Raw genomic sequence first — 15020 nt, 5'->3', positions numbered from 1 at the left:
ATTAAAAAAAATTAAAAACACTTCTTAACATTATTATTAAACACATTTGATTTTTCATTTTTTTTCATTTTTTTTAAATTTTATCAAATATTTTATTTTTATTTAAAAACGCTTTTTGGATTAAAAGCGATTCTAAGAATCGATGACTCTAAAGGTCAAAATCAAATTAATTAATTCTCAATGCAAACTCATGTATGAATTGACGATTTTGCCCCGATTGACGTTTTGTATACTTTAAATTATAATTATAATTTTGCTTCTACCTAAAAACAACCTTAAAAGCTATTTCTACTTTTAACCATTAAATTAAAAAAATTAATATTAAAAACAATCAATTTACCCGAATTTTACGTGGTTCACTTTGTTAGTAACAAATTTCCGCATAAAAATATATAAATAAAACCAAAATTTTAGGAAAAAAAACACAGAAGAAAAGAAAGAATTTAGAAAAATATTTGCATTTGCATTTGACAATCGAAGACCCAAATGACCCTTGTTTGACACGTGTCCATGGAGAGACCACAAGAGAAAAGAGTGTGAGCGAGAGAAGAGGACAAATGAAGACGGTTGCTGACCAGTCTATCGGGGAGGAGAGTGTTACAACGTAAGTATAACTAGAGAGGGACAATTTCGTCAATCCACACATCTTCAAAATTCGCGGGACATCAGCCAGCGCGTCTCATCCGTGTCCTCAGCCTAAATAGCTGAGAGTCAGACCCCCTTCCCACTACTTTTATATCCAGACTCCCTGATCAGAGAGAGTTTCCTGTGAGAGAGAGCGCCAGAGAGAAACCATGGCGGCTTCGAACGGGAGCGAGTACTTCGAGTTCGAGATGGGGTCGAGGAACGACAGTTTCTCGCGGTCGAGGAGAGAGGAAGTGGAGGCGGACGAGGATGAGCTGATGTGGGAGGCGATCTTGAGGTTGCCGTCGCAGAAGAGGACAAACTTTGCGCTGATGAAGAGGTCGGCCTCGGAGGCGGAGGGAGAACAAAGGACGGACACGATTGATGTGAGGAAGCTCGATCGGTTGAATCGGCAACTGGTGGTGAAGAAGGCTTTCGCCACCACCGAGCAGGATAACTTCAAGTTGCTCTCCGCCATCAAGGAGCGGTTGGATAGGTAAGACCGTGAAAGCGATGAGAGTGCGTAGGTGAAGGAATGGAGATGAAGAGCGCGAACGATTTAAAAACAGTTTTTTTTTTTTTTTTGAAGAAAATAAATAAGAATTATTTTTATAGTTTTTAAAAAACAAAAGGAAGACATAGACCGACCATATTCTCTAAAACTTATTTTTAAAAAACTGTTTCTTGTTTTTCACTTTTAAAAATAAATTTCAGAAAACATGGTGAAACAAAACCTTCTGTTTTCTCTCGTTTATCCAGAAGGATGAGATTGATAGGCATCGCGATTTTAATCTACAGGTTATGTAATCTTTATTCGATTATCATTTTTCTTTATCTAATGGATTTGTTTTCACTTTGAATCTCAAAAAAGGGTTGGACTGGAGGTGCCTAAGGTTGAAGTAAGGTTTGAGGATTTGCATATCTCGGCGGATGTGCAAACCGGCTCAAGAGCTTTGCCTACTTTGGTGAATTTTACTCTTAACCTCATGGAGGTCAGAACATTCTCATTCTCCACTCATTTGTGATTTCTTTAAGAATGCTTTTTGGGATAATTTTAGAAAACGTTTCTAGTTTTTTTAGTATTTTAAATAATAAAAAATTTCAAATATTAAAAATATAAAAAACTTTTTCAAAATTATGTTTGATGGGGATTTTAAAAAATAAAAACTTTTTAAGTAATAGAAAGATTGGAAACACTTTTTAAAATAACTTCAAACGCAATTTAAGCATATGATGTAATTATTATTTAATTAATTATATATATTTTTTTATTTCCATCAGAATCTTCTTACCACTGTGGGGCTTTTTCGTCCTAAGAGATATTCCTTAACCATCTTGAACAGCATCAGTGGTGTTGTCAAACCAGGAAGGTAATATAATTATTCACCCTATAGTCATCATGAATTCAGAATACACGAGATCACTTACTAACATTTTTCGTTAAAAGTTGAAGTGTCTTTTGGATCAATGATCGTTTAGGTTATAAATTTATAATTCATATCATCTGTCTTGTCAGGATGACATTGCTCTTGGGGCCTCCAGGCGCTGGGAAATCCACCTTGCTTTTAGCTCTTTCAGGGAAGCTGGCTGGTAACTTAAAGGTGAGTTATTGGTACAATTATATTAACCAGAACATAATGTAGGTTTCAATACCTACCTATTTTACAACCATATTAAATGTGGTCTCTCAATATTTTTTTGGGAGAATTATGTTTTGGGGTAGATGGGCCCCCAAATTAACAAAAGATCCGTGTAACTCTTCAAATTGAGCTCAAGACTCAATGAAAGTATGGAAATTGAGTTGAAGGATATTATCCTTCAGTATTTCCAATTTTGAGAAAAAAAATTAATATTTTTGAAAAATACTTTTATTTAATTTAATATTTTTTAAAAATATTTTTATTTAATTTAATATTTTTTAAAAATACTTTTATGTAATTTAATATTTTTAAAAAATACTTTTATTTAATTTAATATTTTTTAAATAAATTTATTTAATTTAATATTTAAAAAAATTATTTATTTTAATATTTTTTTTAAATAGTTTTATTTAATTTAATATTTTTGAAAACCACTTTTATTTAATTTAGTATTTTTGAAAAAAAAAATATTGAAAAAAATTTATTTAACTTAATTTTATAAAATATTTTATATGTGTTGTTAAAGGGTATATTTGTCCGTTACTATTTCATATCCTTCAACTCAATTTTAAGAGTTATATGGACCTTTTATTAATTTTGGGGCCCATCTACCCCCAAAACATAATTCTCCCTTTTTTTTTTTTTTTGGGAAAAGTGAGTTTTAATTCATTAATATAAAAATATATAAAATTTTTTTTAAAATAAATATTATCTTCAATCATTTAAAAATAATTTAAAATATATGTATTTTTTAATTAATCATCTTATTATTCCTTAAATATTCTTTGCCGTTATCATGTCATCAATATCAAATATCAATTAACAATTAAACTCCTTCACATAAATGTTTCCCTTCCTTTTATTATTATTATTATTTTATTTGGATTTTCTTTTCACTACTTCTAACGTCATGCTCTTCAAACTACCTCATGGGATGTTTGTTCATGGAAAAAAAAAAAAGTCTCAATTTTTCCTCTAAGAGGTATTTATTTCTAGAGGAAAAAAAATCTCAAATAATAATAATAATAATAATAATAATAATAATAATAATAATAAATGAATAAATAAATAAATGATCTGAAAAGAAGGGAAATATTTTCGTTAAAGAATTTAGTTATCAATTGATGTTGATGATATGATAAATAAAATGGACATTTTAGAGAATAATTAGATGACTTATTAAAAAGTACATAAATTTCAAATAGATGAAAATAATACTAATTTAAAAAATTTGAAGTTCTTTTTTCTATATATTTTCATATTAGTGAGTCAAAACCTATTTTTCATTTTTTTTTACCTAATAAAAATTTATTACAAAACAGGTGAAGGTTAATAAATAAAAAAAAATTATATTATATATTTTTATATGTAAAAATATTTTATATGTAGAAAAAAAATGTGTTTTTATACATTCATGTAAAAATAATTACAAAATAGAAACCTTTTAAAAATAATTTAAGTTTCATGTATTCACATGTTAAAAGTTAGTATTTAGGATGATTAAGGATAATTCTTATATCATTAAAAAGTAGCACATTTGATCAAAAAGTGTATAAAATACTATTTATTTTTATATAGTTACTTGAAATTTATATTTTATAAATTTGAGTTTTTATTGTACAAAACATTTCCTTTTATATTATATATATATATATATATATATATATATATATATATTAGTATTCCTTTATAATATATTTTATAAATATTTTTTAATTCTTCATTTTTAACTAAATATTTAATTTTTTAATTTCAATGTAGAATTAACATATACGGTATAAGAGAGATATAAAAAGAGGAAGAATAATATTTTCCACTACTTATTCTATCCTATATTTAGTTAAACATAAAATAAAATAAATAATAGATAACTTTTTCCATCCTATGACCAATAAAATATGTATATGGTATATGTGATTACAATATGTTATTACATATAAATATGCAATTACCAATAAATATGGAATAAAATATGTTATTCTATCTCATGTTATATTTAACCATCCAAACATGATCTTAACACAAGTTAAATACACACAATCTAGGTAGATATAAATTCCGAAGAATTGACTATGAATTTAGAATAAGTCAAAATTAGTCCGACAACCAAAATCAAGGATAATTCCTGACAAATGGTTGAAGGGCCCAAATGAGGTATTACCTTCAAGCTTATGTAGAATATATATTCTGAAATGACAAAACCAAAAAAGCTTAAATTTAAAATTTATTTTTAGTAGATGTTTGATAAAATTTAATATTTATTTCTTAATAACTTAAATTAACTTTAAGTTAAATTAAACTTAGGACGTTAACTTAAAACTTATTACTTAATTTTTAGTTTAAGAATTATCGTTGTTTGATAAAATTGATATATTTATCCTTATAAATTATAATTAGGGCAATATGTGATAAAAAAAAAAGTAAAATGAAACTGTAGATTTAAGAATAAATTAATTATTTTTATTTATTACTTAAAAGTTATTTTTAATTTTAAGTTATGCGATTAAGTTATTTTACCAAACATACTTAATTTATTTTTAATGACTTAAATTAAGTTATTAAATCACTTTAAATTATTAAGTTAGTTTACCAAATACTCACTTAATACTACAAAAATAAGTACCAAATTATTCTTTATCAGGGTGCATTGCCATTGTAACAAAGTAGCATAGGAAAATAGATGCTAGACAACCGTTGGAATACCAACATACAGGTAATTTTCTTTCCTTAAAATGGCCACTGATTGCCAGAGTTGGGTTCCTCTTAATAAAACTTCAATTTAAGAAAAGTGGATATTTTAATGAAAGCAGACTATTCCCATCTTATGCTCCCTCTTAATACTAATTTAGCATTATGGTTTCAGAAAAGTGGAAGAATTACATACAATGGCCATACATTTAATGAATTTTGCATTCAAAGGACATCTGCATACACGAGCCAAACAGACAATCACATTGCCGAGCTAACAGTACGTGAAACTTTGGACTTTGCGGCGAGATGCCAAGGTGCAAATGAAGGTTTTGCAGGTTTGTTTCTTCAACTTTTTTATTATGTAAAAGCTTTAATTAAATTATAATTTGATTTTGTGTCACAATTTGTTTTATTTTTTATTATCAAATTTTGAGTCTCATATATTTTCAGTGTTGTTTTTCAACATATTGGGGCTATGTTATGGTCCTGATAATAACTTTTGGTTTCACTGGAGAGACAAATGATTATACAATGTTACTGCACTCAAGAAGTTATATTAATTGCATGTGGGAAGACATTTTGGCAGTGAAGCTGTTCCTTCCTTTATGAATATACTCGGACCAGTTGTAAACATGTTGTGAACAGGTTTATAATAGATCTTAAGCCCGCTCCAGTTTACTAAAACCCCTAGCTCTTTCCCACTTCACTCAATTTCCATCAGGGTTTACCATTTCCCCCGAGTTTGTCTTCATGACTTCGATTCTGAAGCTATATGGGATGTTTTCTTTTGCTCAATTTTTAGAAACATGATATAAGTTTTTTTTAATGAAAATAAAGGGATTTGAGTAGTTAGAATTTGAGAGTGAATACCATTCATTGAGAGAAAAGATCTTGGGGAATTTTTCCCAACTGGACCTTTTCAGACAAGTACTTATTTCTAAACATGATGTAGAGCTTCTGTGCAATTTTCTTATGTTGTTTAATGTGATCTACGTTTGAATGCCATTCCATAAGGTTCTTTTAGTGGTTTTTAATTGGTATTTAACATCACATTGCTGCTTAAACTTTTCATATAAATGCTGGATGTTTGAAAGTTCTTTCCTTCTCTTGAGCACATTTTGCTTGATTGTCTCTGGCTAACATGTGTAAATATTTTGTGTATTCATGTTGAGTTTATAACTACAATACACACACTAAGATTTACTTTCGAATTCCTTTTATTGGTTTTCTCATTTTATTTGTAGGATATATGACTGATCTTGCCCGTTTGGAGAAGGAAAGAGACATTCGTCCAAGTCCAGAAATTGATGCTTTTATGAAGGTTATCATTTTAAACTCACCTACTCTCTCTCTCTCTCTCTCATCTAATTATATTCTTGAAACAAATTTAATTGCACAGGCATCAGCTTTTGGTGGTAGAAGCCACAGTATTTCCACAGATTATGTCTTGAAAGTGCTTGGTCTTGATGTATGCTCAGAGACGATAGTCGGTAATGATATGCTTAGGGGCGTTTCAGGTGGTCAAAAAAGAAGAGTTACAACAGGTCTTTCTCTCACTCAACTAATATTTATTCATCCATGGAGTTCGTCGATTTGATACCACTTATAATTTTCACTTTAGATTGTAATAATTGTCCATGATTAGCTTTGAGGACTAGGAGGGAATTATTCTACGTTTAGTTGGAATTTATTGGAATAACAGAGCAAAAATTTTGATTAATTGTTGCCAGTTATTCCTATATTCTAAATGCTGAAATTTATGCAAATCCTGTTGGTTTTTAGTAGCCTGGTTTACATTACGGACTCATATCCTAACAGACTGGATCGTTTTTATGCATCTAAATTAGAGAAGCTTGCCCCAACTGATTGAACATGTCAGTTCCTTGAGCAACATCAAGATCCATTGCGCATGAATAGCTCCCAGAATACCCACAACTAAAGAAGGAATCATGTCACAATAACATAAAAACAAAGAGCCATCATTACTGAGTCATTAGTACCATGCATTACTATGGGTATGGCAGACCCATGTAGGTGCCCCTGATAGAGACACACGACACTGTCCATACCACAATCTAATGGGCCCAAAACAAGCCCTCTTAAATGAATATATGGTTTGTAGGGTTTAGTTTAAATTGAGAAAGACAGAAATTTCAATTATTTGAGATCGGTGGTATATGCTGTCATCAAATTATAAACTTTTGGCCTTTTTTGTAGGTGAAATGATTGTAGGCCCGAGGAAAACCCTTTTTATGGATGAAATATCTACTGGGCTTGATAGCTCTACAACATTCCAAATTGTTAAATGCATTGGGAATTTTGTTCATCAAATGGACAGCACGGTGCTAATGGCTCTGCTTCAGCCTGCCCCAGAAACGTTTGATCTGTTTGATGATCTGTTGCTATTATCAGAAGGACACATTGTGTATCAAGGTCCCCGAGCGGAAGTGTTAGAGTTTTTTGAGTCATTAGGTTTTCGATTACCGCCCCGTAAGGGTGTTGCTGATTTTCTTCAAGAGGTATTTTTCTTAGAGATACTCTTTAATTTGATGTTTTGTCAGGTTCTCACCTAACTGTTATATTTCCAGGTCACCTCTAAAAAGGATCAAGAACAGTACTGGTCTGATCCTTCAAGGCCATATGTTTACCTTCCTGTTCCAAAAATTGCAGAAGCATTTAAGGCTTCCAGATTTGGATCGTCTATGCAATCCACTCTTTCTACTCCATTTAATAAATCTGACAGCCATCCCGCAGCTCTGTCCAAGACACGGTTTGCAACATCAAAATCAGAGCTGTTTAGAGCATGCTTTGCCCGAGAACTTTTACTGCTCAGCAGGCATCGTTTTCTTTATATTTTTAGAACATGCCAGGTAAGCTCTTCCATGTAACTTCTTTGCTTCTTTTATTGTCCTTTTTTCGCTGGGCTTCTTTCTCGACCTTCAATCTGTTGTTAATTATTAAGGTTCTCCATGCTCTTCTGGGGAGCATATGGAAGAAACATTATAATGGTAATCGTAAGGGATGAAAATGGGAAACCGATTATGAACTTTTTGATGACATGGTATGATTTTTTTCCAGTCAACTAGTTTTCCTAGGGAGTTTCTACAACATTGTTTTCTCCTTTTATTTGCTAATTAATCCTCTTCTCTCTCCTTTTATTGTATAAGTAATCCTTCTCAGTTTCCTGCTTTTCTAGGTCAACTATGCTAGTTTCCTTCTGCTTACAATAGACTCTTTAACCGTGTATACATGGATAAACTTTTCAGCTTTATTCCCTACTACAAAAACTCTAAAATTTCTTATGTACCTGGTACTTGATATGGATATTTTATATTTGCTCTGTGAAATCTGAAATGTTGTTAATTCTTTGAAAAGACATTTGATGAATGTTTTGGAAATCTGCTCAAAGTGCATAGAACCTGTATTGTCTGTCATCTTAAAATTTTTCTTTGAAGTTTCATCAGTGTTCTAGTTCACATATTTCTGTTTTTCTTTGAAGGTTGCATTTGTTGGATTAATCACATGCACGATGTATTTGCGAACAAGAATACATCCAAGAAATGAGGCAGATGGAGAACTGTACCTTTCTTGCCTGTTTTTCGGGCTGGTGCACATGATGTTCAATGGATTTTCTGAGTTACCCATTATGATAGCACGACTCCCAATCTTTTACAAGCAAAGAGATAACTATTTTCATCCTGCATGGGCATGGTCTGTGGCTAGTTGGATCCTTCGTTTACCTTACTCTGTTATTGAGTCTGTTATATGGTCTTGTGTTGTGTACTATCCAGTCGGTTTCGCTCCATCTGCTGGGAGGTATCACCTGTTTATCCACTTTATCCTTGTAGCTCTTAGTCATATTTCCCACTTTTCTTTCTTAATTTCCCTTTTTTCTCATTATCTTCTCTTGAATGTTTTCAGGTTTTTTCGTTTCTTGTTTGTACTCTTTTCAACGCACCAAATGGCACTGGGTCTCTTCAGGGTGATGGCTGCTTCTGCACGAGATATGATTGTTGCCAATACAGTTTGCTCATTTGCGCTGCTAGTTGTACTCTTGTTGGGTGGATTCCTTATTCCAAAAGGTAGGCTTCAGTAATTTTCATTTGATAGTCTTTAATTAGGTTATCTTTAGTGATTGGATTTTCTTCTTTCAGCCTTGATTAAGAAATGGTGGGTTTGGGCTTTTTGGCTGTCACCGCTGTCCTACGGGCAACGTGGAATTTCTGTAAATGAATTCACTGCCACAAGGTGGATGAAGGTGTGCTCTTTATGTTAATGAATGTACTTCAATCGGTTCTCCATTATTTCATATATTTCAATGATCTATGACAACCACAAGACATATCTTCGTAACGATATTGTGAATGAATATTAACAATTATACTTACAGTGTGAAAAACTGCCATTTTGCAGAGATCTGTTCTTTCAAATGACACAATCGGGCATAACGTTCTTCAGGCGCATAAGTTACCCACTCATGATTACTGGTATTGGCTTGGAGTTTGCGTTTTACTAGCTTACTCGGTTCTTTTCAATTACTTGTTGACTTTGGCCTTGGCTTACCTCAACCGTGAGTCTGAAAAACTTTCGTGTTTTGCTTACTCATGTTTAAGTTTGTTGCTGAACTCTTATTTAAATCCTTGTTCAGTATTTCAAGTATTAATGAAACTAAGTGTCTTTTTCTTCTGCTCATCGATCACAGCTCTTACATCAGCCCAGGCAGTGCTTCGAACTGATGACGAGGATGGTGGGCAGTCATTCCTTTTCTTTTCCCCCTTCTCTTTGAAATATTCTATAAATACGTCATAAAAGATCTGATAACCGAATATCTTATAAAAGGAAAGAAAATAGTTATACAAATACCTTTCTCACATGAATTATCACCTGATTTTACGGTAGGAGGTAAACCGAAAGCTGCTGAGGAAGGAAGTAAAAAGAAGGGAATGAGTCTCCCATTTCAACCATTGACAATGACTTTCCATAATGTCAATTACTTTGTTGATATGCCGAAGGTGTGTTTGAGATTTTGTTTTCTTTCTTTCTTTTTCTCTTTATAATTTCTAGCTATCAACTAATATAAACAAGATATTTCTTCTGAGTTCCCCAGGAAATGACGGCAAAAGGTATACCAGAAAAGAGGTTGCAACTATTGTCAAATGTCAGTGGAATATTTTCACCGGGTGTTCTTACGGCATTAGTTGGGTCAAGTGGTGCCGGGAAGACCACTTTGATGGATGTGCTTGCTGGTAGGAAAACTGGTGGATATATAGAAGGGGATATTATGATATCCGGCTATCCCAAACAGCAGCGCACTTTTGCCAGAGTTTCTGGTTATGTTGAACAAAATGATATACATTCTCCTCAAGTAACAGTTGAGGAGTCCCTCTGGTTCTCTGCCGTTCTCCGCCTTCCAAAAGAAGTCAGCAAGGAGCAAAAACTTGTTAGTTACTGCACAACTCTTAATTTTATATATATATATATATCCCTGTTTACTTGTTTCTCTTTATTCTTGACATTAATTTACTACCATGAACTTCAGGAGTTTGTCGACCAAGTGATGAACCTAATAGAGCTTGATGTTCTAAGGCATGCTTTGGTTGGAATGCCTGGTAGTACTGGTTTATCAACCGAGCAAAGGAAACGATTAACAATTGCAGTAGAGCTTGTTGCAAATCCTTCTATAATCTTTATGGATGAACCCACATCTGGACTTGATGCAAGAGCAGCAGCCATTGTGATGCGAACTGTTCGTAATACAGTTGATACTGGAAGAACAGTAGTCTGCACCATTCATCAACCAAGTATTGATATATTTGAAGCATTTGATGCGGTTAGCAGATCACTTTTCTTGAACCATCTGACACTATTTTGAGAACTAGATAATATATGATAATTTTTCAAGGCGTAACTGAGGCTTCAACATGCAGCTACTTCTCATGAAACGAGGAGGGCGAGTTATCTATGGAGGGAAGCTTGGCAACCAATCACAGAATCTGATAGACTATTTTCAGGTATCATTGCGTTTACCTTAATTCAGTTCTTCATTCATTGCGATCCTTCTTGTCGCAGAGAAGAAAGATCATTAATTAACTGAAACTAAAGTTGTACCCTCAAGCCCTGAGTATTCTATGAGGCTTGCAATTTACAAGCCACCTTTCTAGACATCTTACCATGATGATGCGATATCTTTGAATTCACAAGAACAGCGTTAAAATAGACCTAATGCAGTCATACCATAGTTCTTTATGCATGTTTATTCTCATTCAGTTGGCCAATGCACCACTTAGAGAAATAAATAAATAAATAAATAAATAACAGGTATGAGGCTGGGTCTCCTAGGTATTGTTCAGAGAAAAACTCTGTAAATATTAAAGAAGAAAGGCTGCAGAACACACAAAATGTACAGGTTGCACTGAGAGGAGCTGGTAGGGAAGTCTTGTTGATATGTAGATACAATCACCATTAAGAAAATTGAAGTATTGAGTGTTCTGTCTTAATATGCACTTTCTGCATGAATGTGACAAAGGGTATCATGCACAAATAGATGAATTTTGGTATATATGCAGAAATTTGATTTAGCATTTTGCAGTAAATTTTCCACGTCATGGTATCAGGCTGATCTTTCTGTTGCAAAATTTTATCTTACTAGCAGTAATTCTACTTTTAGAGTGTTTATGTTAGTTGAACTTAGCAATGTGCATAATTGCAAAACTGCAGGTTTTCCTGCGTATTCCTTGTCACTACTGTATAGATATTTGATGGAAATTCAATAATTTTAATAATTTATTTAATGGCCAGATGAATGACTTATTTCATTTTATTGTTTATGGATGAGAAACTTGTCTCATTTGCCTTTTCCTTGCACAGGGAATTAGTGGAATCCCTCCTATTCCTGATGGTTACAATCCAGCAACTTGGATGCTTGAGATCACTACACCAGCTGCTGAGGAGAGAATTGGTGAAGACTTTGCAGACTTGTACAGAAATTCCGAGAATTTCAGGTGACGTGTTGTGATCCATGCTAGCAACTTCCTGCTGATTTTTCTGTGTTCTTGGTTGCTTATGACATCTATTTTCCTTTTTAATATGCAAGACTGAATGTCTTAACCTCCTTGTTGCAGGGAGGTCGAAGCTGCCATTAAGAGTTTCAGTGTTCCACCTCCTGGCTCTGAGCCATTGCATTTTCCTACCACGTATTCACAAGATGCCATAACCCAATTCCGGACTTGCCTTTGGAAACAAAATCTTGTGTATTGGAGGAGTCCAGAGTACAATGCTGTCAAGATATTATTTAGTACAATAAGTGCGCTGATATTTGGTTCAGTTTTTTGGGATGTTGGTTCCAAAAGGTAATATTCCTTTGTCCTCTATCGCCTTTGGGGATCAACTCTGAAACAATGTTTACATTTAGATTCTTCTCAGTTGCAGTCTGTTATCCATTGTTTCTTGCTCTTTCAAGTAAGAGTTTTTTTTGTATAAATTTTCTTTTGTTCCTCTTTCTCTCAGAGTTGATAAGTCATTGACCTTCTATCTCTGAAAATGTACTTTAGTCAGGCAGAAGAATCATATCAGTCACTTGGAATCTATAAGCTTTTACATGACTGAATCCTAGGTCTCCAGTGCATGATTTTAAACATTTTGCTTTTTGGAACCAGACATTAACTACTAAGATAAGACGTATTCATATATAGCACTTAAGGAGACCTGCTTCAGCAATGTTATGTATTAGAAAAGTAAGAAATTTCTTGCTCATAGCATTGTTTTATCTGGATATTGGACCTTGGTCCTAGTCATGGCTAAACTATCCCAAGGTTAGTTCTAGCTTTTACCTTGGTACCATTGGTTAAAAATATATATAGAATGCTTATACTTTCTTTAAGACAGCTAACCGTGCCAATGGTTTATGAGTATTACATTTAAACTAGATTTTCATAGTCTTCTTTTTCTTGATATGTTAACTTTCAATATATAAATGTTCTGCAGGGATTCAACGCAAAGTTTAGTTATGGTTATGGGAGCTCTTTATGCTTCATGCTTGTTTGTCGGAGTTAATAATTCTGCTTCAGTACAGCCAATAGTTTCAGTTGAGAGAACGGTTTTCTATAGAGAGAGAGCAGCTGGAATGTACTCTCCTTTTCCTTATGCAGCAGCACAGGTAATCGTCTTCACAATGCATAAAATTTGGCTAATTACATTTCTTATAGGCAGTGGAGGTGATGGATTACTTTTATTTCTGTGTCAACAGGGTCTTGTGGAGATTCCATACACGATATTGCAGACAATAGTTTTTGGAGTCATAACGTTTTTCATGATCAACTTTGAAAGGACAGCCAGTAAGATTCTAAACTCTTGACCTGCTTTGTGGCACATTGGTTTCATATTTGTGACTGTTTCTCTTTACTGTGTTGTTCTTTGCGCACGATCAATGCTAGTGACAATATGATATTATCCTGAGAAATTGTTTCAAAAGAAGCTTATAGGAAAAATCTTGTGGCATTCTCAAAAATCTTAGAATGTACACTAACCTTCAAACGGAAGTTGAAATCCCTTTGCTCAGTTACTAGGGAAGTCTCAGCCTGTTTAAGATAATGCAACCTGGAGAGTGACATGGTTTTTGACAGGAAAAGTTTTATTAGCTTCTTATTGCTTGATAAATGTCTTTTCAGTTTTTGCTTTGGAGTACACTTTATTTTTGCACAGAAATATGCAACTTTATATAATAGAGATTAGATATGGATGGAAATTTAAATAAAAGGATGTGGCAAGATTTATAATCTGGAAATTTCATTAGCCTTTCTCCATGGTATTCCATCTTAAGCAGAAGCAAAGAACACCATTTCCTTTTTCCATATGTTCAAACTTCATTTGAGACTCTAATACCACCTATGCATGCAATTTCTTAGAAGAATGATTATTGATGTCTAACAATGTTTTCTTTTTCTTTTCTTTTCTTTTCTTTTTTTCCTCTGTAAGATAGTAAGTTATAATGAAGGAAGCACATCTGGTTATTCTAATGCCATTTGTTAAATTTGTGTTACAGGAAAATTTTTTCTATATCTTGTGTTCATGTTCCTCACCTTCTCCTACTTCACCTTTTACGGGATGATGGCTGTTGGCCTCACACCAAATCAACAATTGGCAGCCGTAGTTTCTTCTGCCTTTTACTCATTATGGAATCTCCTCTCAGGCTTTCTTATTCCCAAACCAGTAAGTAATTTTTTTTTTCTTCATACACCAAATCATGGCTTGGGAACCTGGTCTAAATCAACAACTGTTTCAAGCAACAGGCAGGCCTCCTTCCAGATCCTAATAAAAATGATTGTATATAACACAAACTATTTAATTTAATTGTCATTGCTTGAATCAATGGCCACACCAGCAGTACTCTGCTCAAACTATTGAACAGACCACAGACCACGAGTTTCGACAGCCTGGCTGCATACCCCATTTAAATGTAGATGATGAATTTTTTGAAGAATTAATTGTTTTTCTCTATTGACCAAACTTACGTGATCTTATTCATTACTTTTTTCAGCGTATCCCGGGATGGTGGATCTGGTTCTACTACATCTGCCCAGTTGCATGGACGCTACGGGGAATTATCAGCTCTCAACTTGGTGATGTGACAGAGATAACAATAGGACCTGGATTTAAGGGTGCCGTGAATAAGTATTTGAATGACCGGCTTGGCTTTGGTCCTGGAATGATCGGAGTTTCAGCAGTTGTGCTTATCTGCTTTTCTGTCTTATTCTTTAGTGTCTTTGCCATCTCTGTCAAGGTTCTCAACTTCCAGAAAAGATAGATTGGAAGCTCCTCTCATATCTCGAATACACCGTCATCATAGTAAAAGGAAGTCGATTGCTAGCTGGTAGAGAATATGATGTTGTTGTAGCTTCAAGGAGATATCGGATGTTGGGATAGCGTTAGAAATTTAATTAATACAGTAGTAGTGAGTTTTTTGCTGCATCTTGTGTAACGCAATTGGATTCACCGTGAGAGTTAACAACTCTGTTCCATCATCACCGCAATAAATTTGATTTCTTTTATTGCATTTTCTTTCTTGTT

General features: G+C 33.3%; 1 protein-coding gene across 3 annotated transcripts; it reads left to right on the top strand.

The window, feature by feature from the left end:
• The first annotated feature begins 761 nt into the window (after positions 1 to 761).
• Positions 762 to 15006, top strand: LOC117916074 (ABC transporter G family member 31). Of its 3 annotated transcripts, XM_034831894.1 has the most exons (24): positions 762 to 1120; positions 1496 to 1616; positions 1906 to 1994; positions 2141 to 2225; positions 5128 to 5290; positions 6200 to 6276; positions 6355 to 6499; positions 7173 to 7474; positions 7544 to 7825; positions 8455 to 8771; positions 8877 to 9037; positions 9110 to 9213; positions 9369 to 9525; positions 9658 to 9705; positions 9855 to 9967; positions 10063 to 10395; positions 10495 to 10785; positions 10883 to 10966; positions 11823 to 11956; positions 12077 to 12304; positions 12939 to 13110; positions 13201 to 13288; positions 13996 to 14162; positions 14491 to 15006. In XM_034831894.1, exons 1-24 carry the CDS (start codon positions 795 to 797, stop codon positions 14755 to 14757), a joined length of 4254 nt encoding a protein of 1417 aa, XP_034687785.1. In that variant the 5' UTR covers positions 762 to 794; the 3' UTR covers positions 14758 to 15006. The 3 variants fall into 3 exon arrangements, with proteins under 3 accessions (XP_034687785.1, XP_034687784.1, XP_034687783.1); XM_034831893.1 differs by having other exon boundaries at positions 8455 to 9037; positions 9658 to 9702; XM_034831892.1 differs by having other exon boundaries at positions 8455 to 9037.
• Positions 15007 to 15020: the final 14 nt, after the last annotated feature.

This window comes from Vitis riparia, chromosome 6 (genome assembly GCF_004353265.1).
Source record: "Vitis riparia cultivar Riparia Gloire de Montpellier isolate 1030 chromosome 6, EGFV_Vit.rip_1.0, whole genome shotgun sequence".
Classification (NCBI taxonomy): domain Eukaryota; kingdom Viridiplantae; phylum Streptophyta; class Magnoliopsida; order Vitales; family Vitaceae; genus Vitis; species Vitis riparia.
The sequence above is the reverse complement of the archived record's forward strand: the minus strand, read 5'-3'. Positions and strand labels throughout refer to the sequence as shown.